The 23,269-nt window shown below is 40.9% G+C and overlaps 1 protein-coding gene across 3 annotated transcripts in view; it reads left to right on the top strand.

Moving 5' to 3' along the window:
• Positions 1–23,269, top strand: part of eif4ba (eukaryotic translation initiation factor 4Ba) — a 41,695-nt gene that overhangs the window by 761 nt on the left and 17,665 nt on the right. For all 3 annotated transcript variants that reach the window (XM_080217987.1, XM_080217986.1, XM_080217985.1), the window contains exons 2-7: positions 12,770–12,907; positions 17,540–17,745; positions 17,956–18,072; positions 20,122–20,176; positions 20,812–20,946; positions 23,171–23,269. In XM_080217987.1, coding sequence (XP_080074113.1) covers positions 12,770–12,907; positions 17,540–17,745; positions 17,956–18,072; positions 20,122–20,176; positions 20,812–20,946; positions 23,171–23,269 — 750 coding nt within the window. The remainder of the gene's footprint in view (positions 1–12,769; positions 12,908–17,539; positions 17,746–17,955; positions 18,073–20,121; positions 20,177–20,811; positions 20,947–23,170) is intronic.

Here is a 23,269-nt window from a genome sequence, read left to right as displayed (position 1 = left end):
CCATATTAGATGTTCCCCTGCATTCTCCACCACCGCCCCCCCTCAATGGGGCTAAGAGGGTTGAATTATGAGGGCAGGTTAATTTCATGGAATCCTTACAATGCAGAACGAGGTTGTCTGCATTGCTTTGACTGTAGAAAATTGAAGGGTAATCTGATTGAGGTATTTTAAAGGGATTCAGTGAAATAGATAATGCAGAGAAAGAATCTCCTTTGAGAGAGTAAGGGGACATGATCTTAAAATTAGAGCCCAGCCAGAGGGAAATCAACAAATACGCTTTTTCTCACACACTACTGGAAATCCCTTTTTCTCTAAAAGGCTTTGGATGCTAGGACAAGTGGAATTTTGAAACTCGAAATCAATTTTAATCGGTTAAGACAAATAAGCAGAGTTGAGCTACATGCCAGCCATTATCTAATTAAATGGTGGGGTTGGATGGCCTTCTGCGCCTCAGTATGTGATGCACAACTGGTTTAGCCATTTATTGCCAGCTCTGGCTGGACCACATAGTGCTCTCTTTCAAAACATGTTCAGTATTCCAGGATCATCCCTGGTGTTTCTTCACTACCAACTGTCTCCTTCATCCTCCTTGTCTCTCCTCCCATCACCTGTGCCAACAACAGTTGCAAGGACTATTACATCACAAAGATTGTGCCTATTTGTTCAGCTATCTCTCTGGCGTTCTTGCCTGCTAAGACAAGGTGTTCCTGCTGCCTTAACCATGAGCCTGCATAGTTCTGTAGTCTCTCTATCTCTTGACTATTCTCAGAGCTTTTTCTGAGCTCATCTTATCCTTGAGTTCCAACTCTCCCTGGATCCCATTGCTGTTAAACTGTTTATAACTCTAATTTTCTTCCTGGCTTCCACACTGCCTCATGTTGTAATAGATTTGGATACTATCCCTGTACCCTCCAGATCTGCCATTATCACCCTTCATGCCAGAATACTCAAAAGGCTCTAATCAAAGATATCCTGAGTGACTGACCATTATGCACTGTCTCCTCATCTTTCACAACATCTCTGTAGACTTTGATAGACTTGGATAGGAGCAAGAAGATGAAAATAGGGTTAATGGTTATGCCTTCATCTGAATGATATTCTGGCATAAGGGGATAAATTATGAGGACAGATTGTATTGATGAGACTTGTATTCCCTTAGAAATACAATAGAAAATAGTATAGAAAATTAGTTTTAATTTAGTTGTCACTAGAGAATCTCCTGCATTGGTTTCGCTGCCTGCCACCACATTGTTACCTCGGAGGTCTCCTGAGGATCTGTCCATGGGCCTCTCCTGTTTCGAATCTACATGTTGCCCGTCAGTAACATTCTGAAAAGATATGAATCATAGAATCCCTACGTGCATAAGGAGGCCATTTGGCCCACTGGGCTTGCACTGATGACCGTCCCACCCAGACCCAATCCCCGTAGCCCCATCTGTTTACACTGCAAGTCCCCCTGACACTAAGAGTTAATTTAACATGGCCAATCAACCTAACCCGCTCATCTTGGACTGTGGGAGGGAATCGGAGCAACTGGAAGAAACCTATGGAGACACAGGGAGAACATGCAAACTCCACCCAGTCACACGAGGCTGGAATTGAACCTGGGTCCCTGGCACTGTAAAGCAGTAGCGCTAACCACTGTGTCACCAAGCCGCCCAAGTTCCACACTTGCACTGATAACACCCAGCTCTACCTTACTATACCGTCTATCTTGATGTCTCCATTGTCTTGTTGTTGGCTTGCTGTCTGACAAGGTTGAATTACAATTTCCTCCATTTTGGAAGACTGAAGGTGTTAACTTCAGCTCTTACTGTAATCTCCATTCTTTCACAGTTGATTCCATCACACGTAATATGCCTGCCTGGCCACTGTCTCGGGCTGAACCAGACTGTTTGCAACCTGTATGTTCTATTTGACCTGAGTTGATTTCTGGACCCATATCTTCTCCATCACAAACACCAGTTAACATTTGCCTCTTTAACATTCACCTCCACAACATCACCTATCTCCACTCTCACATCAGTTTATTTGCTGTTCAGACTCATCCACGTTACCTCCAGACTCAATACTCTCCAAGTCAGCCTCCCATATTCTGCTCTTCACAAACTTAATCAAGGCTTTGGTACCTGTATCTTAACCCATATTTCCCTATCACTGTAACCTCTTTCTACCGTATTTCCCTTCAAGGACGCTACTTTCTGCCAGTTGTGGTCTCTTATACATTCTCTACTCTGTTTGTCCCATAAGAACTCAGAGCAGGAGGAGGCAATTTAGCCCCTTGACCCTGCCCCACCATCTAATATGATCTTGGCCTCAACTCTACTTTATCTACCCTTTCACTGAAGTCCTTCAAACTATTACTAATTTTACTCAAGTCCCAACATCCACCGCACTCTGGGGTAGTAAATTCCACAGACTCAGCACCCTTTGAGACAAGTAATTTCTCCTCATCTTTGTTTTAAATCAGCCACCATTTTATCCTAAAATTGACCCCTTGTTCTAGATTGCCCTTCCAGAGGAAACAACCTCTCTTTGTCAATCCCTCTTATCGTCTTGTTCTTCTGAAGTCCAGGGATTGTAGGCCTAAACTGCCCAATCTCTTTGTAAAATAAACTTCTCACCTCTAGAATCAATCTAGTGAACATCCTCTGAACTGCCTCCAATGCAACTACATTCCTCCTCAAGTAAGGGGGCCAGAACTGTACACTATTGTTGACATTCATACCCTCAACTATCCAGGCCCTAAGCTCTGAAATTCCCTCCCTATTCCCCTCTTTCCTCCTTTAAGAACCTCCTTAAAGCCTATATTCTTAGTTAAACTTTAGGTCACTTGTCCAAAAAGCTCATTTTGCTTGGTGTTGATTTTTGTCTAATTCTGCTCCTGTGAAGCAGCTTGGGGTGGTATCCTGTGTTGCAAGCATTGGATATGTTGTATACCAAACTGTATCAATATAAAGAAACACCAAGTTTTATTGCACGTAACATATAACACCATCTAGATTCAAAATTAAAAGACTAACTTTCAGTGGGCATTTCTTCTGTGTATTACTGATCAAACATACAGAAAATGTAATATTCACAAACATGTCTGTGGAACAATTTGTTCCCAACACTTTGGTTGCAGGAGGGTGGGGGAGGGGAGGAATCCAATCACGGTCATACAGCAATATAATGAGGTGTTTAAATTATAAAAGAACGGGATAGGGTAGAAGACTTTCAGTCAAGAATTGAAGGCAGAAGGTTTTAGAGTTGAGTTCACTTTCAGCGTTCATGGTTCATGTAGAAACTCAGCATTTGAGATGGGTTTGAATAGGTCGATGAAGGAAAAGGAATTGAAGGCTATTGGAAATGGTGAGTATATGTGATTTATAGAACTGTTCGCCTGGAACTTAAATGTGAATGCAGAATCGTTGGGTCAACTGGCCTGTTTTTGTGTTGTAATTCTTGTGTAAGACTGGAACTGGAAACTTGTGATGTGGTACAAAGGATGCAACACCAGCATCCCATTTGCTCTTCTTCCTGTAAAAAGTATGTGGTAGAGTGAGATTGGTTTTTCAGAATACTACACACACAATCCCAACGGTGTACACACGCTGCATTCTATTGATATGTGTTGAGAACAGTTGTTTTACCAGATTCTGGGCTCTAAACTGTCAACTCTATGGGATTCTGCCACATAAAACTCAATTTTTGAATTTTACAGGGAGTTTGTACTTTGTAATATTTGGGACTTGTAGCCTGGACTTTGATCTGCCTTAATTTATATTACTTACCTAAAATAAAATTAGATGGAGAAACAGGTTCTTCTTGTCATAAGAGAATCATAAATGCCTATCAGTTGCCTCTTGTTAGTTGGTTTTATAATTTAAAAACTGCTGGTTGTTGGGTCTAATCTAGGAGCAGACATTTTGTAGTGCTCCAACATTATCTCACCAAAGTTCTGCTTCACTAACATGAATGAGCACTGCCCATTTATCAGATTGCTAGCGTAGAACTCAATGACAACAGGTCAGGGAGAGTTCTCTGCGAAATGTTTGGTATCTCTTCGTAACAATTTAGATTTTTATGACAGTTCAATAGATTATACATTCTTTGTGATTACAGGATTAAACTTAAATGCGACTTCAATCCAAACTTTACAAACATTGTCCTCGGCAGATAATGCAATAGTAAGCCTTTATTTTATGCAGTCCGTTATCAAGTATGGATTCCTGTTACTGAAGTTTGCCTGTGGGTTAAAGTTTTAGCCCAACAGTAATGCAACAGAGTATGCTCTTTCTTTTTGTTAAATGTAATGGAGTTGGTAACCTGTTGTATATTTAGTGCATAAATTAATACAGCAGTGTAAATTTATAGAGTAATATCTTGCGATGCTACACTGTACCACAACAGTGTAAAGCTGTCATCAGTCAGATGATGACCTCTCTGACCATGATTTGATTCATTTTCCCTGGTTGTCCAACATCCAAACTTGGATGAGCCATATTCATTTCTATTAAACATCGGTAAACTGCATTTCTGTTTCCGTCGCAAACTTCGGTACCTTTTGCCATCAACTCCATCTCCCTCCCTGCTTGCTGTCTGAGAACCAGACTGTTCCTGTCTTGACCTTGAGCTGAATTTTTGATTCTGTATCCTTCATCACAAAGACTGCCTACTCTAACTTTGATATCATCCCCTCCCCTCCCATGTTTGCATCATCTTATCTGTGCATTTGTCACATCCAGACTCAATTGTTCCAATGCTGCAATCCTCCATCCACTGTTAACTTTAACTCATTCCAAATTCTGCTGCTCATGTATTCCACACCAGGTTCTGCTCAATCGTCACCATTGTCACTGATCTGCATTGGCTGTCAATCCACCAACACCTCCAGTTGGTCATTGTAGGAGTTGCCACCGCTCCTATTTTCTTACTCATCACCGTAGCTCCCGCATTTCTGCCCAGACTCCTGAACCAGGTCATTTCAGAAATGTGGAGCATATCTTTTCTCTTGAGTCCTTTCCCAAAGTGCAGAATAGCTGGGAAAAAGCCAAGTCCCTCCCCCCGCTTCATGGACTCTAGCTGTTGTATTTTGGTGCATCTTCTTTCAGCAACACATTGGGATATTTAAATAGCTTTTCATTGCGTTAGTGAATGTGTGTGAGAAAGGTGGCCAGGGTGCCAGCTGGTCAGACTGGAAGGGTGGTGAGGTCAGGTTGAGAGGGGTTGGGGGGGGGGGTGTGGAATTGGAGGGGGTTCAGCATGATGGGGGTCAATTTAATAGATACCCATGAGTTGTACATGGTTTTGTTTTTCAGTCTAACATTTGTAAATGTCTAGGTGGTGAGTTGGAACTCTCTGAAGTCTGACTCTACTTCAGAGTTGCAATCTTTTTCCGAGGGTGCTGGGGAGCAGGGGAATATCCCATTGGAAGTTGAAACTTTCAGGGAATTTCACATGGAGTCCTTAAGTTGGAACTTCTGAGGGGTGTCTCAGTGCATCTTCAGGGTACATCTGCTCTCTGATCACCTGGAGAACAAAAAAATCTGGGCCATCGTGTTTAAATGCCCATATGGCCACCTGCCTTCCCATCTTTGTAGTCCCCTGCATCCCACCAGCCCCTTTCTTTCTGTTGTGGTCATGTTTTCACATATTCAAGTGCTATTTTCTACATAGCAACCACCTGTCTCTCTTTTAAAATTGACCTTGATTTTTATCAGCCCTCTTTTGACTCCATGTCCAGTTGTGTTTGCTTATGCATCTGTGAAGTTCCTTCCTTGAAGTTTTTGCGCATTACCTTTTTATGTACAAATGCAAGTACTTGTGAAATGTTAACCTTTTTGTATTATTTTATAACTTTTTATTCAGAGCAATTAAAAATTGTGCATACTTAAACGTTTTAGTTCTGACAATCTTCAATGGTAAGTATTAAAAGCATGCAGCATTTCTGGGGCCCTACTGTGTTCATTTTGAGCATTCCTGAACAACTTTTTAAAAAATTGACAACCCAGGATCAAATTGCATTACTTTGGGCAGATCATTATTATAAAATGAGGGAAAGATCCCATCTCTACCATGTTATTTTAATATTTCATTTTGAAAGTCATGCAAAACATTATGTATCTTCAGAAATGATCCTGAATGGCTAAAGCAGTTGTAGTTTGAACAGTGACTAGTTAATGAAGTAGATAAATGTGTGTTTCTGGTTCACTATTATATTTGATATAACTGAAATATGTATAGAATTTGAGAAAAACTTGCATCTTACAGAGAATGTTTGAAAACAAAGGAAAGCGATTGAATAAACTGCTGCATCCAGATGATTGCTGACCAAGAATGTTAATGATCTATTGAAAACCTGCATTCCAACAAATTCAATTGTTTGATCTCTAGAAGTATTGATATATATTAATTGTAATAGTTAATGTTTTAGAGTCTTGCATTGAATTAGGATACTTTGAGCTGACTAGTCAGTTAATTCCAAACTCAAATGAATGTTTTTTTTAATAGGCTAGTTGCACTTGTGCTGAGAGATTCAGGACGAGTGGAAACGAGCTTTATTTCTGATTTCTAATGTCTCTGTGTCTTTGTTGATTTGCTTTGTTTGGGAACAGGCTGCATATAGCTGTCTGTTTTATATTTGGAATATTGTTAACACAAATCTCAACTTGCAGTTTTTAAATTTCTAACTGTACAAGATTGCTGAAAAGCTTTACGTTACTGCAATTTTCACAGACCTGTTTTGAATGATGAGTATTCTTGTGACTGTGCTTATTCTCCAAGCAGCAGAAGAGTCACCAGAGTGGTGCAAAACTGGGGAGTTGCCAGGACAAGCACCTTCTGCAGGGACACCTCAAAATTAGAATGCTAAACATTTTGCAACGTGTTATCTACACTGATGCATTAATAAAAGATGGCTCTGCAATATGTATAATGTATCAGCTCAGTGATTCCCAAAATATTTTCCAACGTGACCCTCACAATAACAAAGCAGCATAGTAATAATCAAGATATAGTTATTAAAGTTTGTGTGTTTGTAGGTCAACTTCTTTGTTTTTTTACAAGTACTTAATAATGTTATTTGTATACTTCCTGGCATTACAAGTCAAATAAAATTCAGTTTTCTGCTGCGGATTTCAGATAACACAATAATATTCATTGCAGCCTCTAGGACAGTTTTAGTGTGGATTCTGCTGCATGCAGTGCAGCTTTGCAATAAAATGAACTTAATTCCCATGGTAAGTAACAATTGAACATGGAGTCGTGCTCCTCCCAACCCAGGGTAAGTGGAGTGCTTTTGAACAGATATGGAGCATAACGTGACAGTTGCTGACCATTGAAGTTTCAGCCAAGTTCTCCAGACTTCCTAGTTTTTCCTGCATTCTGTCCATGGCAGTCATTCAGTAAGTTACACTTGCTGGTCTCTGCAGCAAGTCAGCACACAAACGTCCTAGGCCTGCTTAACACTTGTTGCTGAACATCTTTTCTAAGGTTAAAGAGCACTTTGGTCTTGCCATCTGCCCCTTGCTATTTGATGGCATCGACCCAGTGGGCTCAGGGCTGTCCTGCCAAAACCTCCGGACTGGATAGTCCTCTCCACGATTGCCATTGCTGCCTCAGAAGAGAGGCAGCTTGCCACCCTCATTCTATCTGTGATCCCTTTTGGGTTTGCAATCACACTTTGGGAACGTCTGTAGCTGATTTTGACAAGGAAACAGGTAATGCTTGTGTAAAACTTTGTGATTTAACACTTCATGTACACATGGCTTCTATTGCCTCATCTAACTTCAAGTTCCAGTGCTAAAATATTCTCAAGTTATTGATGATTGGAGCTTGAGGCTATATTGCACAAATTAAAAGTGGCTAACGCTAAAGATTTTCTGCGGCTGGTTTCAAGAGTTTACGGAACCCAGGAAGCGTGTTGATATCTTGCCCAAGGTTCCCAAACACTTTTTTTTGCTGAGCCCTCAAGCACATGTCTCCTCACTTGCTTCAGTTGAGTAATTTGAGTGTATGTCTTGGGAATGCTTGAATGCGTTAATTTAAAATACGCCAGCTACCACTTTACCGTATTGTGACCTTTGTGAACCATTACTACTTTTAGATTGTGCCTTTTAACACAGGAAAACATCTGAGAGTATTCAGCAAAATTGGACACATAAGAACATAAGAACATAAGAAATAGGAGCAGGAGTAGGCCATCTAGCCCTTCGAGCCTGCCCCGCCATTCAATAAGATCATGGCTGATCTGTTGTGGCTCAGTTCCACTTTCCCGCCCTCTCCCCATAACCCTTAATCCCCTCTCTTATCAAGAACCCATCAACCCGCTTCTTAAAAATATTTAGCGAGGCAGCCTCCACCACTTCAACGGGCAGAGAATTCCAGAGATTCACCACCCTTTGAGTGAAGAAGTTCCTCCTCAACTCCGTTCTAAACCGCCTCCCCTTTATCTTGAGGCTGTGCCCCCTAGTCCTACTGTCTTTTTTGAGCGGGAAGAGTCTCTCCACCTCTATCCTATCCATCCCATTCATCATCTTATACGTCTCAACGAGATCTCCCCTCATTCTTCTAAACTCTAACGAGTACAAGCCTACTTTATTCAGCCTCTCCTCATAGCTCAATCCCCTCAACTCCGGTATCAGCCTAGTAAACCTCCTCTGCACTCCCTCCAGGGCCAAAATATCCTTGCGCAGGTGCGGCGCCCAAAACTGCACACAGTACTCCAGCTGCGGCCTCACCAATGCCCTATACAGCTGCAGCAAGACCTCCCTACTTTTATATTCAATCCCCCTCGCTATGAAGGCCAGCATCCCATTCGCCTTCCTGACCACCTGCTGCACCTGCAAGCTGGGTTTATGCGACTCATGCACAAGGACCCCGAGGTCCCGCTGCACCGTCGCCTGCTGCAGTTTTTCGCCACGTAAGTAATAGTCCTTCCTACCATTCTTCCTACCAAAGTGGACCACCTCACACTTGCCAACATTAAATTCCATTTGCCATTTCCTGGCCCATTCGCCCAGCCTATCTAGATCCTTCTGCACACTAATCAAAATGAAAATTATTAAGAGGGTTGATGAGGCCTATCCATTTACTATGGAACTGTGGATTCTTACAGCACAGAAGGAAGATATTGGGCTCATTGTGTCCTTTCCAGCTCTTTGAACGAGTTGCCTAATTTAACCCCACTTGAGAGCATTTTTCCCCGTAACCTTGCACATTTGATTTCTTTATGTCCAGTTACCTTTTGAAATGTCACCCCTTCGATAGTGCATTTCAGGTTTTAACAATTTTCTAGCAAAAAAACTCACCCAATTATCCTTCTATTTCTTTTGCTAATTATTTTAAATCTGTATCCTCTAGTTACCCATCTCACATTAAGAAGTGACCTTGTGCCTCAGTTGAAACATATTCCTGATGATTGCTGGCAACTGTGCTCACATGTTGCAATCTTTTGGATTACTTTTTTTGTAAATCTGTTAAATATACTAAAAGAACAATTCAGTAGCCTTGGATGTGACCAGTGTAAAACAAATATTCACTGGTCAAATTTACTGTTACTGACCAAATAGATTATCTCATTTCTTTTAAAGCTATAGCTTAGTTTAGTTTATCCCTGGAGCCTCAATATTAAGCTTTTGGCTCAAATTCTTTTAATAATTTACATAAGTGCAAGCAATATTCCACAGGATGGGAGGAAAAACCTGGGTTACATCACCAGCTCCCAAAAAGGTTATGGGTTATGTTTTTGAAATCAGTTTTTTAAAAAACTTTAAAAGGATGAAATTTCTCAGAATTGTGTGTGGAGACTAAAATATCTTTTAGCTGTAATGTTCGAGGTAGTATCGAACCATCTCAGTTGCATGTGTTACAGGTATACTGTTGGTTGGTTTTGTGGCAGAACTAATTTTGAGTCAGGTTAATTCGTTCTTCCACACTGCTCAATTTTTAAACAAAAAATCTTAACTTGCTGAATTCTTTGTGTCCTTATTTTGTGATCTGTTCTAAATTATTGTGCATTTCTGTCCTTGCTTGCTGTGAAGTCTGTATATGTGAGCTGAAAGCAGCTTGACTTGAGGTATAATGAAAAGGTTTTTTTCCAGAGACACTTGTCCTACCATCTTTGCTCCTATGGTCTAGTCTGATTTTGGAGAAGTGTTCCATGTGACGGGAGTGTAACAGCCTCTAGTCAAGAAGCCAGAGCTGCCACAAAGTCAAGCTGCTGAAACTCTGCCAAGTTTGTGAACGAATCATGCTGCTTAGCAAGTTACTTCTGGTCTGCTGTTACCTGTGAACCCAGAGAAGGGGAAAATAATGTATTCTTCGGCATGCATCTGTGTGAGGAAAATCAGCATTAGTTCCCCAGGGAGAAAAAAACCAGCCGAACTAGGAAAGCGATACTTGTGTGTCCTGTGGTTTTACTGTATGCCGTGCCCAGTTTACACTTTAATCTCTCTGACTGGGGATTTTTCCTTCTGAAGTGACTGTAAAGTGGCTGCTTCAACTTTAGAAGCTTGGCTTAAACCTGTGGTAAAGCAGAAACAGATTTCTCAGAAAAGTGGGTGGGGTGGTGATTCTGGCTTCTGTACACGAGGGGAGGAAAGGCATAAGAATTCTCTTATCTTTGTTCACTTCTGCATTGTCCTGGAATTTTCCATTGCTACAGACTTGCCTTCCATGACCAAATTCTGTTACTTGCAAGATTTTCATAATTGTCTGACCCTATAAAGAGATAGTGATATAACATATGTTCTTGGGAAGGATAAAATAATGACCAGGAGTATGCAGTGCAAACCATTGAGAATATTGGGTAGAGTGCATATTGTGTGTATAAATTTTTACACAGGTCTCCTATGTAATTCATGGTAATTCACAGAATATGCTATTTTATACAGAGAGGGTATTGTGCCATTTGATGCAGAATGTATTGTATCTGTCTTTAATGACACATGTCCCAGTTGGTGTAATAAACTATGTTCATTTAGATATTAATTGATCTCGAGCAATATGCTGGGGAAATATCTATAGGTTAAAAATGACTGGTTTGCTATCTCTCCAGGGCTTGCATTTGCCGGTCGAATGTGGTGGATATTTTCAGAACTTGACTCTAAAAGCTCTTGTCATTCTATAACTGCTGGTCTGCCTTTATCTCCTTAAACATTCTTCACAATTAAGTACTTTTTGTCAAAAGGCTGATTACATTTATTGCAAGATTTGTGACTATTGACCTTTTTTGTGCTGTGTTTTTAAAACGGGTGCAAGGGATAGATGAGAAAACCTATAGATCTGTCAGTCTGACTTCACTGGTGGACAAATTATTGGAAACAAATGCTGAGGGACAGTAAAATCTGTCACCAAAGTACAGATTGATTAGGAATGGTCAGCATGCTTTTGTTAGGGGAAGATCGTGTCTTCCTAACTTAAGTAACCAGGAGGATTGACATAGTACAGTGGGTTGACTAAATGGATTTCAGTAAGGCATTTGTTAAGGTCCCATATGGCAGGCTGGTCAGAAAAATGAGATCTCATGCGATACAGGGGAAGGTAGCAGGTCAGATCCAAAATTGACTCAGGAAAAAAAGGATAATGGTTGATGGACGCTTTTACAAACAGAAAACAGCTTCTCGTGGTGTTCCACAGTACTCAAATGTCAGGGTGTAAGCAGAGATGTGGCAAATGGAAGTCAATCAGGAGAAGTCTTGAGGTAATATATTGGGAAGTGCAAGCAAAGCAAGGGAATACTCAATAACAGGGAAGATGTTGAGTGTGTTGAGAAAGTGAGCGACCTTAGCTTGCTTGTTCATGGGTCCTTTAAGGTGGCAGGGCAGGTGGTCAAAGAGGCATATAAATTATTTTCCTTTATTGGGCAAGGTATTGAATACAAAAGCAGAGATGTAATGATGGAACTATATAAAACGCTGGTTAGGTCATGGCTCAAGTGTTGTGTACATTATAAAAAGGATATAGGGGCTTAATGCTCGAGAGAGAAAGTGAAAAGGAAATTTACAAGAATTATACCAGAATTTGAAAATTGCAGCAATGCGGCAAGGTTGGATAGGCTAGGGTTGTTTTCCTTAGACTAGCAGAGGTGAAGGGGTGACCTAATCGAGGGTCCGAGATAGGGTAGAGAGGAAAGACTTATTTCCCATAGCTGAAGGGGCAGTTACCAAGGGGCATGGTTAAGGTGATTGGTAGAAAGATTAGAGGTGACACGAGGGAAAACGTTTTCACTCCGAATTGGGCGGTTGAGGCTGAAACGCTTCACTTGATTAAAAAGCACCTGGAGCTGCGCCAACTGCTGTAACCTGCAAGGCCACAGTCCAGGTGCTGGAAAGTGGGACCACAATGAGTGGTAGTTTCTTTTTTGTTTCTTTTGGCAGAGAGTTGCAGTGGCTGCTGGCTTTTTTTCTGCACTAACCTTTCTATGTTTTGCTTTCTCGCTGCAATTTGAAGCACTGTAGCCTTGCTGTAAAATTTGTCTGGTTAGGAAGGTAACCTTGTTACCAAAGGAAAGCAATTTTCACGGGAGTATTAGTTTAATCAGTGCTCCAATACTCAGTATTTTGGGATTGAATTTTTATTTTTGTCTTGAACTCAGAATTATAAGGAGGTTCTGTGCACACAGTTCATTGGTGGTGAAAAGGGTGCAATTTGGGGAGAGAAGGAGCAATCAGGATGTCAACCCAGGGTCTGTTTTAATGAATAAGCAATGAACATACTTGATATAGTGTATTAATGTTAAATCTGTGTTCTAAAGACATTAACAATTCTAACTCCAAATGTATAGGGAAGAAGAAGCAGAAAAAGGGAAAAACTCTTACCCTGACTGATTTTCTGGCAGAGGATAGTGGTGGGCCTACTCAGTTCTACATTCCCTCAAAGCCTGTCAGCTGGGCAGATGAGACCGATGACTTGGATAGTGAAGGTAAGCATTCAACAAATGTAATTTCTAACCTATAATATGGGTAATTCAACAGCTGAGTGGAAAATGCATGTAGCAGTAAGTTTTTAATTATTTCATGGAAATGTGAACATCATCAGCAAGACCAACATGTGCTGCGCATTTCTAATTGCTCTTGTTAAGGTGGTGGTGAGCAACCACCTTGAATCCTTACAGCCCATTTAGTGTGGGTAAACCTTCTGTTAGGAGGGATTTCAAATCGAGTAATGGTGAAGGAGTGGTGATATAGTTCCAAGTCAGGATGGTGAGTGGCTTTGAAGGGATCTTACGGATGGTGGTGTTCCCATGCACCTGCTGCACTTGTCCTAGGTGGCGGAGGTCGTGGGTTTGGAAGGAGCCTTGGTGAATAAATTATAGATGGTAAACACTGCAGCAACATTGCACTGGAGGAAGTGAATGTTTAAGATGGTGAATGGGGTGCCAGTGAAGCAGGCTGCTTTATCTTGGATGTTGTTGAGTGCTGTTGAAGCTGCCCTCATCCAGACAAGCACAGAGCATTCCAGCACACTCCTGACTTGTGCCTTGTCTCTGGACAGGCTTTGGGGAGTTAGATGATGAGTTACTTGCTGCAGAATTCCCAGTCTCTGACTTCTTGTGGATGGTTCAATTCACTTTTTTAAAAATATATTTTTATTGAAAGTTTTTCAATTGTTACAAATAATGTGACACCCTCAAAAATGGTATGGTACAGTTTGATCATTTCTCCATGTACAAATATAGAAAAAGACAGGACGAAGCCAACATAGTTCGTTCAGTAAACCCGGCGATTCCACATATACAAATAATAGGATGGGGGAAAAGAGGATAAAGCAATGGAAACATTGCAAAGTGATGCATTTCCTCACATATAGTATGTTAGAGGCAATGCTACGTGGCTTCCAAAACACCTTGTGGGAGTAAGTCAGACATTACAGAACCTGTATATTTTAGATAGGGGCGCAATACTTTCTGGAATGCATCCAATTTGGATCAAAGTATACAGGTTCGGAATTACGTTGGGTTGCATTCCATAATTTTATGCCAATTCTGAACAAAAGGAGACTTATCGCTATTCCAGCCGCAAACGATATTCTTTCATGCTGCAAGTGTTACATATTGTACAGCCTTTTCTCATCGGTGTCGATTAACTTTTTGTCTGGGAATCAAGTACGAAGGATCAAATTCTTAAGACCCTATCTGATGTCTTCTCAAGCTCTAAGTATGCCAACCAGTAGGATTTAATTTTGACACTGAATTAGATATGATTGGTGGAATTTTCCAGCCATTCATGTCAACAGGATTCTCTGGTCCTGCTGCAGTGAATGGAGATTTGACTGAGTGCCAAATTCTCCATCCTCGCTGGCAGCGGGACATGAACGGCCAGAGAATTCCAGCCAATGTGTGTGGTTGCCTCTTGCCAATTTTCATTTTTGGCACAGTGAGGATATGGAATCAAAAATCATAGAATCCCTACAGTGCAGAAGGAGGCCATTTGTTCCATCAAGTCTGCACCAACCACCATCCCACCCAGGCCCCACCCCCGTAACACCACATTTACCTGCCAATCCCCCTGACACTAGGGGCAATTTAGCATGGCCAATGCACTTAACCTGCACATTTTTGGACTATGTGAGGAAACTGAAGCACCCCAGAAGAAACCCATGCAAGGAGAACGTGCAAACTCCACACAGTGACCCAAGGCCAGAATTGAACTCGGGTCACTAGCACTGTGAGACAGCAGTACTAACCACTGTGCCACCCCAAATATAGCGGGGTACATCCTGTGTCTTAAGCTTGGTGTAATTTTTTTAATTTGAGTCTTCGTTCTGTTGCAGACGGAGATTCTGTTGACATTTTCCCAGGATCACAGAGCCTCCTAGTATATTCACACAGGTTCTGAAACATAATGTGCCATAATACTCACTGAATTGCTTTGGTTCCGTAGCTGTCAGGATTTTTTCCACCAGGGAGCCACCTGCATCAAGATGCAGTGATGCCTTATTACGGATAAAGTCTCTGAGTTGTAAATATCTGAAAAAGGAGTATCTCAGGATTTCATATTGTTGACACAGTTGCTCAAAAGGTAACATGGAGGCATCGCTAAACATGTCACCTCACCTAATGATTCCCCGAACCTTCCAAATATCAAAACCATGGTCAGCAAGACCTGTTGGGAAATCTGGGTTACCCTGAACAGGAGAGAGGGCAGAAGTCAAATTAATCTTCCTTCCAATAGACCTCTCAATGTTATTGATTTTTGGATTCTCACATTTGTCAGATACAGTCTTGAAATCCTTAAACAATAGAACTTGTAAGGAGTACTCAGTTTTGATAACAAGCCAAATGGAGGTGAAGTCCCTTCTTAGACACTCTCGTATTTATTGAAGATGAGAGACTAATTGATACGTCTTACTATTCAGCACCCCTCAATGCCCCCTTTGAACTAGGAGGCTGCAATTTGGTCAGTTTTAAGCAAAATCTCTTTTTGTTCCATATAAAATAACTAAACACTCCATTGATTTCCTTGAAGACCTTAGCAGAAAGCGGGGGGGTTGGGGGGGTTTAGAATGAGGGAGAGGGGATTGCCTTATATAACTTAGAACGAGGGAGTAATGAAGATACCCTGAGGGGGGGGACCATCTAAGTCTTCCCAAGGGCACAATAATAGCAGGAACACAGACATGCGCCTTAATAGCAACATGTCTTCCACATATAAGATGATGATATGTTGCTTTCCACCACTGGACACTCCATGTACCAAAGGATTGTGTCTAATTGCCTCTGCTAGGGGCTCAATAACTATTGCAAACAATTAATGGGCAACCCTGCTTGGTTCCAAACGTAGAAAGCCTCAGCTGAGGAAGCTGCATTTTCAACAATAACAATTCTATCCTTCGCTTCATCGAGCCTTTTGCCAGTATTCTGCAATTCTGTACTATAAACACTGATATTTTGCGCTAATAGACGGAGTTTCTCATCAATGACCTTAATAATATTAGCAGTCTGTTGTAATGCTTTCAAAAATGCCGGATTGAGAGCCTGTTCGCTCACTAATTTGCCATCTTGAGGAGCTGGCTCCACCCCAGTTACTTCTGACCACTCTCTTTTGACGATTTTCTTCATATTTCTCGTCATTTTTGTCACCAACATTTAACCAGAAATCTCCTAGGGATATCATATGATATCACTCCAGGATTAGGTAGGTACAAGCTGTGCAAACTCGGTGGATGAAAGGGTGATGGGCTAATAGCGCCAGAGCTCATGGAAACACAGCTTTCCTATGCTTGCACCACGTTGACCCCCTTCAGTTCAATTTCTGGTCCATGGTTGACCCCATGGATGTTGATGGATGATCTAGCAAAGGTAATGTCACTGAACGTCAATGGCTGATTGTTAGATCATGGTCATCACCCAGTGCTTGTGTGGCGCAAATGTTATTTGCTGCATTACAAAGGTGGACTGAATGTATGTGCTATAAGGTTGCAATTTAGGCTCAACAACAGATGGTTTATTGAAACAAAATGGGTAAGTGGCCATTATGTATATGAAGTGATAAATCTCACACCACAATTCTTCATGTTGCATCAAATAATGCCACTTGCTGTCTGAGCAAATGCTTGAACACAAACTCACTTTTTGTACTGTGAAACATGGCTTTGAACTGGTTTAGCTTCCCTGTTGATTGGCACGATGCAGAACTTTTCTAAACCAAAACAGAAAATTCTGTAAATATTCAGGTCTGACTCGAGTTGTAGAAAGAGAAACCATGACTGCTTTCAGTCAGAACTGGGAAAAGTTAGCAGTGTTATAGGCTTAAGCAAGAGAGAACGTGGGGAAGAAACAAAAAGGAAGATCTGTCGAATGCTGGAAAACAAGTGATTTAAATGAATGGGTACATGGTGCAAGGTCAATGGAAAAGTAAAGTGACAGGAGATGTCTTGAGGATCTATGAATGCCAGAATCACTAATAGCTGCTGCCCACGAGCAAAAATAAGGAAAATTGAGAGAAACAAGGGGGTGGTTGGAAAATGAGCAATAAAGAAAAAGGAAGCAAAATGGAGATTGAGGTTACAACGTAAAATTGAGCTCCAAAAGGCTGTAACGTGTTCAGTCAAAAGAAGAGATGCTGTTCCGTGAGCAAAGCTTTTCGAAATGACCTGTGTGGACTGCCGAGGAAACTTACCATTTGCATCAAGTCAGACTTTGTCATTCAAGATCCTTTTAAAGCTATATTGAAACAAGAGGTTACCTCCACCGTGTCAATATTAGCTTGTAGTTAATCTTTAACAGTAGCTGATGGTGCCAATCATGCAGTATGAAAACTGCAGCCATTTAACTGCGTGTTTTTAGGGAAAACAAAATAGCATGTCTGAAGATATGCACCTGACCCAGCCTTTCTAACCTCCGAGCTTGTGGCTTTGCCTTTGACAGCGAGTTAAAAATTCAATATAGTCAAAATTCCATTTTTGTCATCACTGAATCTAGCAGATAACCCCCGCACCACTTGCTTTGGTCCTATGCTTGCTTTGAGCATCTTATTTCTTTGATATAAGTTCAGGCCACTGGAGGTTTAATTGATTTCATTGATTTAATCAATGCTTTGATTGTCTTTGATAGTTTCCACTGCCTGGCCTGGTATGGAAGAGGATATTTATAAGCCTACCATTAACCGGGCTTTGCTGCCAACAGCACCTCGTGCTGCTCGGGCACCAGATGTTGATATGAACCGAATTCCAAAGCAGCCACCCTACACCGCTTTTCTGGGCAATTTGCCTTATGATGTGTCTGAGGATTCCATCAGAAAGTTCTTCCATGGAATGAATGTAAGTAAATGAGACCAGTATACAGTTTATGCTGTTAGAATCAATCTGAGCAAGAGCCAATTCCAGCAAGGATTCCATACCTTTTAGGGGGAAGGGAAGAAGCAATAAACTTCACATATTTTTCTGTTGCATGAAATTCAATCCAAGGTGAACTGCAACTTGTGTAATATGCCAGATGTATAATTTGTTGTTTCTTTTGGCCTCCCAAAGATCAGTGCAGTGCGTTTGCCAAGAGAGTCCACCAACCAGGACAGATTGAAGGGATTCGGTTATGCTGAGTTTGATGATGTGGAATCACTGATGAATGCTTTGAGTCTCAATGAAGAGGTAGAGTAAACGTTTTCAGCCTTTTTGCATATGAATTTCTCTTGGATGAAATATTGTATTATAAAAATCGGTCTTTTCACTAAACCTCAGATGTTTAGTCTCCAGAAGTTACCACCCAGTGTCTTGATGTACTGACTATTTTTGTATCGAAGCTTTCAGAATTGCACAATACTCTCGGTTACCAAATGCCTTTTAACCAACCTGTCATGGAAAATGCCTTGATGTCAGCTCCAGTCATTGTTTACTGTCATACATAAACAGTGGAGGTAGAAAGCTGGTTCGCTCATTTGCCTAGATGGCTAATGTGTGGTTCAAAATAATGCCAACAGCATAGGTTTGATTCCTGTTCTGACTGAGATAGACTCTGAACCTGCCTTTTTGCCCTGCTCCTGAGTGTTGAAGGCATTGACAAGTTATCACTGACAACTTCCAAGAAAGATGGTTCAGGATGAAGCATCATCAGGCAGTGAGGCAAGAAACCTGCTTTTGAACAGAGCACACCCTCCCCCACCATATCAGTCAGCTCCATTCACAATTGCCCTTTGTTTTCTCAGATTTTAGGACATTTTCATTCTACATTGAGCTCTTCTTGTGGTCCATACCTTGCTATTTTGTGAGCTAAGTTCTCATGTGGCATGGCATTTTGCTGAAATCAGAATACATCATAGAATCCCTGCAGTGTAAAAAGAGGGCCATTTGGCCCATCCAACCTGCACCGACAACAATCCCACCCAGGCCCTATTTCTTGTAATCCCACCTATTTACCCTGCTAGTCCCCCTGACACTAAGCGGCAATTTAGCATGGCCAATCCACCTCACCTGCACCTCTTTGTACTGAGAGGGGAAACTGGAGCATCTAGAGGAAACCCATGCAGACATAGGGAGAACGTGCAAACTCCACACAAACGGTCACCCAAGACAAATTCAAACCTGGGATCCTTGGTGCTGAGGCAGCAGTGCCAAGTGCCGTGCCACCCAGAATTCACAATGCCAACTTTGACAGAGAGCTCCAAAAGAAATCCATGTTGACTCCCTTGAACCATTTTTATATTGGCTTTTCAGGACACCTAGGGCACCCACAACAATTGTTAGACAGACTGAACTGGAGTTTCTTGGTTTATCATCTATGCCTTCTTCTAAAAATTGCTAATCCTTGTCATCATTTCCAGTTCTTACGATTACTTAAAAATAATGGCATGGAAAGACTTCTTTTGCTGGTTATCTTACTGTATGAAGTTCAGCGAGGCCTCATGGCTTGTTTTACTGTAGCCATTCAGTTCCTGTAGATGACCCCTCTCCTGTATAGCTTTCTCTACCTCAGAACTTGTCCCATTATTGTAGGACTCTGAAATCCTCCCTAGTCATGTCTCTCACTGTTCAGCTCCAATCCAAATAATCCTGAGATGACTTGCGTTTATATCTTGGGTCTCAGTTTGGAGTCTTAATTTCTCAAACTCTCCCATGACCTACATTCTTACATAAGAACATTCTTACATAAGAACATTCTTCCATTTTCAGAAGCTTATCTCTTTATGTCCCTTGCTCTGGCATGCCCCACAACTCTCAGTTTTCTATTTATCATTAAGATTTTTTATGCCCTTGGCTGCATGATGCTCTTGAATACAATTTTGAATACCTCAGTCCTTATTCTCTTCTTTTGAGGCCTGTGAACAAGTCCAGAACTTTAGGATTTTCCTATACAGATTCCTTCTGTCTCCTCTTTATTACATTCTCCACTTTTTCCCCCATCCAGTTTCATTCTTTGTTAGCTGCTAGCTTCTGTGTTGCTCTAGCCTGTATTAATTAGAACTAATTCTCATTAATTAGGGTCTTTTCCTCCCCATTTTTAGGCATGAGAGCTTGTTTTGAGCCCAATCTGTGTTGATTGTGATTTGCCCAAAATGAATGATTTCTCAAATTTTGCAAGATCATGTTTGTGATGGGCAATTTCCAGTCCATATGCTTTACAATCAATCATCCTATTTTTATGCCTTTAGCACCATGTTACAATCTTTCTATTTCTTATGATCGTTTCATTCTTGCACCTAGATGTTGCAGAACCGAAGAATCAGGGTGGATATTGCTGATCAAGCTCAAGAAAAAGGTGTGGTTTGTGGTGACAGATATTGAAATATTTTGTATGTTCCATGAGAGAGTATGCCAGAACCTGCATTGAGATTACAAGTACCGACAGGAGTTTGTTTGAATAACTTGCATTTAGATTTATAAGCAGCAGAAATGATGATGAGATATATAGTGCCATTTATCTGCTAACTGTGACACTTTCCTTTTATGACACTTTTTTCTGTTGAGATTTTAAAAGTAAATATATTTTTTCTTTTGAGATTTTGAAAGTAAATATATTTTAATTGCCCAGAAAAACTCTTCCAGTCTGCTTTCTGGTGTCACTTTTGCTTTTTTGATGTGACTTGTATTTTTACCAGTATTTCTTCAGAGCAGGTCACAAAATGGAAATTTCACATTATGGTGTTTATCTTGAACCATTCTATGAAAGTTTTGAACATCCTTGAATCAAATACTCTATCGATTAACTAACTTACTGTAATTGTGCACTTGCTCCTTTGGACTTGGCCAGTGAGCAAAGGACTGATCTAGAAATGTTTGTACTTCATGGCTCACTGGACCGCTGAATGTAGAGTGTAAATAAAAGTACAATTCTGAAAATTTTTGATTGGCTTGACTTTAACAAAATGGTTTCCATCTCCACTTTGAATTCAGAAAGAGAATCGGGCAGGGGAGGAGATCGGGACAGAATTCGTGACGCAGAGATGGAGTCTGATTGGAGAGCTAGGCCAACGACTAACAGCAACGATGATTATCCATTAAGAAGGATGGAAGATTCATTTGGGGACAGTGAGTTCATTAGATTTTTACAGGCTGAGGTAATAGGTTAGCATTTTGCCCTTTTTCCCCTGTCCTGCTGGGCATTAGATTGTAGAAAAATCTTCTCCTTACCCTGCTGTCAGGGTCTTGTGTGAAATTCCAGCTAAGCATCAGCCCCTGCATACAATTCAATATAATCTGACAATTTCATGCTAAAGCCATATTGATGGCTGGCATGGAGAAGTACAATTATGTAAAAAAAAAATCACTCTAGGTTAGAACTGGGGCATGGGAGTGTATCCTGTGAGCATTTAATAGTGACATCACTCACCACGACATCAACAAAATATACAAATGTTTTTGCAGAAAAGGTGAGATTACAATGGAAAAATACACCTGTAGTTGGAAGGATAAAGGTAACGTGTAAAACAACATAATAGTTGAGCCAAACCAAACCTTCTGGCTCTGAAACCCCTTCTTCCCCATTGTGTGAACAGTGTTTAGCTGGACTGTTCTTTAGAACCTGATGGTTATCTAATTTCTATTTGCCACCTGTATACATCCTTTCAAGTCAGGCTTTCTGTACCACATTCTCAGCTAAATGTTGAATATTATGCAGTAACAAGATGACTGGTATTAATTCAGGCTTTTGGTTCTGTTATTTATAATCTGCTTGAGGTTTGTTTTGCTGACTCATGCGTTGAATTTTTTCATCATCTGCCATCTTTAAGTCAAGGCAGTGTGTGTTGCAGAAATTAGATTGAAGCATCTCTAGTATTTTGTATGTGATCAAGTGACATTTCAGATGAGCAGTTGGCAACATTTATTAATGATGCCAGTTGAGTGGAGTTGGCATGGCATTAGAAAGAGAAAAAGGTTTCAAGCCAAAGATGCATTGAACTACAGAATGAAGTTCCTCCGCATTGGTACAGTGCTGCCATTTTCTATAGCAAGAGTTGTATACAAGGTAATCAAAATGTCCTAACAGTGCAGGATTTGCAAACTTGCAGCAAATTTCAACTTCTGTCATGTGATGGCTTGGTGTAATAGTGCCCAGTTTCATCCTGCATTCCTCAGACATTAAGAGTTATTTTAGGAAATGCTTTGCAAAACCTGAAGGATTAAAACAAAATGTCAAGGTTATATGCTGGTTCTCTGAAAGCAGCTTATTATACCTGTGAAAAGGGCTTTTGTACTTGAAGGTCCAAAAGTCCCACAGATTTGATGCTTCCACTGAGTCTGAATCAGCAGAAGATAGTCACAGGTACATTCAATCTGAGGAATGCAAGAAATACAATGCCAACATATCCTTTCCTTTACAATGGAAGAGAGCCTAGTGACATCCTGGCTTATTGATTATCTTGTCTTCCTTTCTTGTTCCATCACCCCACAGCTTTTCCTTCCTGAGTGCTTAACTACTCAATCTTAGATGACAATTAATGGCCCTTTTTCTTTGGACATCCTTGACCCTTCTGCCCTCATATTTACTGTCTTATCTCTAACTTCTTGCCTTCACCAAGCTGGCTGAACGCTCAGTGCTTGTATAATTCTGCTTTTTGTTTCACCTGTTGTTTGCAGCTGTCCAATTGAGTTTTAGGTCTGCTCCCAGCATTGCGACTCCTCTGGCAAAAGTCAAGAATAACAACCTTGAGCACTGAAATCATGGCACTTTATCTTTCTTCAATCACTTCATAGCTGTTAACATTAGTTACGCTATTCAGCATCACCTTTACTCTGTTCAGCTCCATGGAACTGCCTCTGCACAGTTCTTTTAACTGCTCAAACACAGTTAGCATATCTCTATCAGTAGCTTTATTTTAATGTCTATTAGATTTTCACATGTATTCTTTCTCTCATCCAACCCCCTCCACGCGCATGGACACACTCGATTTGTAAAGCTTGTTTCCTAAGAAATTAAAATGATTGCATATGCTGCAGTTGGGACTCATCTACTTAGTATTGGCAATATTTGCCAATATTCAATGCATCACTGCTCCTTACGAATCAATTTCAGGATAGATGTATGATGTGCTATTACTACTAATCACCTAATTCACTATTGCGTGTACAACACCAAGCATGGCTTACACATGCATGTCATGTAGAAGCTCAAGTTTGAGACATTATATATCACTTAGATTTTTCATACAAGATCATTCATCTCCATTGATTCTGTTTTCACATTTTAAAGGTGAGCATTCTCATGTATACAGTTTCTTGAAGTGCTCAACATTTTCGACTTCTGGATTTGCAGGAACCAGGGACCGTTATGAGTCCCGTGACCGGGATGGTCTTCGTCGGGATGGAGATAGATACAGGGATGATGGCTTCAGGGATCGTGGGTATGACAGAG

The sequence above is a fragment of the Carcharhinus amblyrhynchos genome, chromosome X (genome assembly GCF_965287045.1).
Source record: "Carcharhinus amblyrhynchos chromosome X, sCarAmb.v2.hapA, whole genome shotgun sequence".
Classification (NCBI taxonomy): Eukaryota; Metazoa; Chordata; class Chondrichthyes; order Carcharhiniformes; family Carcharhinidae; genus Carcharhinus; species Carcharhinus amblyrhynchos.
This window is presented reverse-complemented; position numbering and strand designations above follow the sequence as displayed.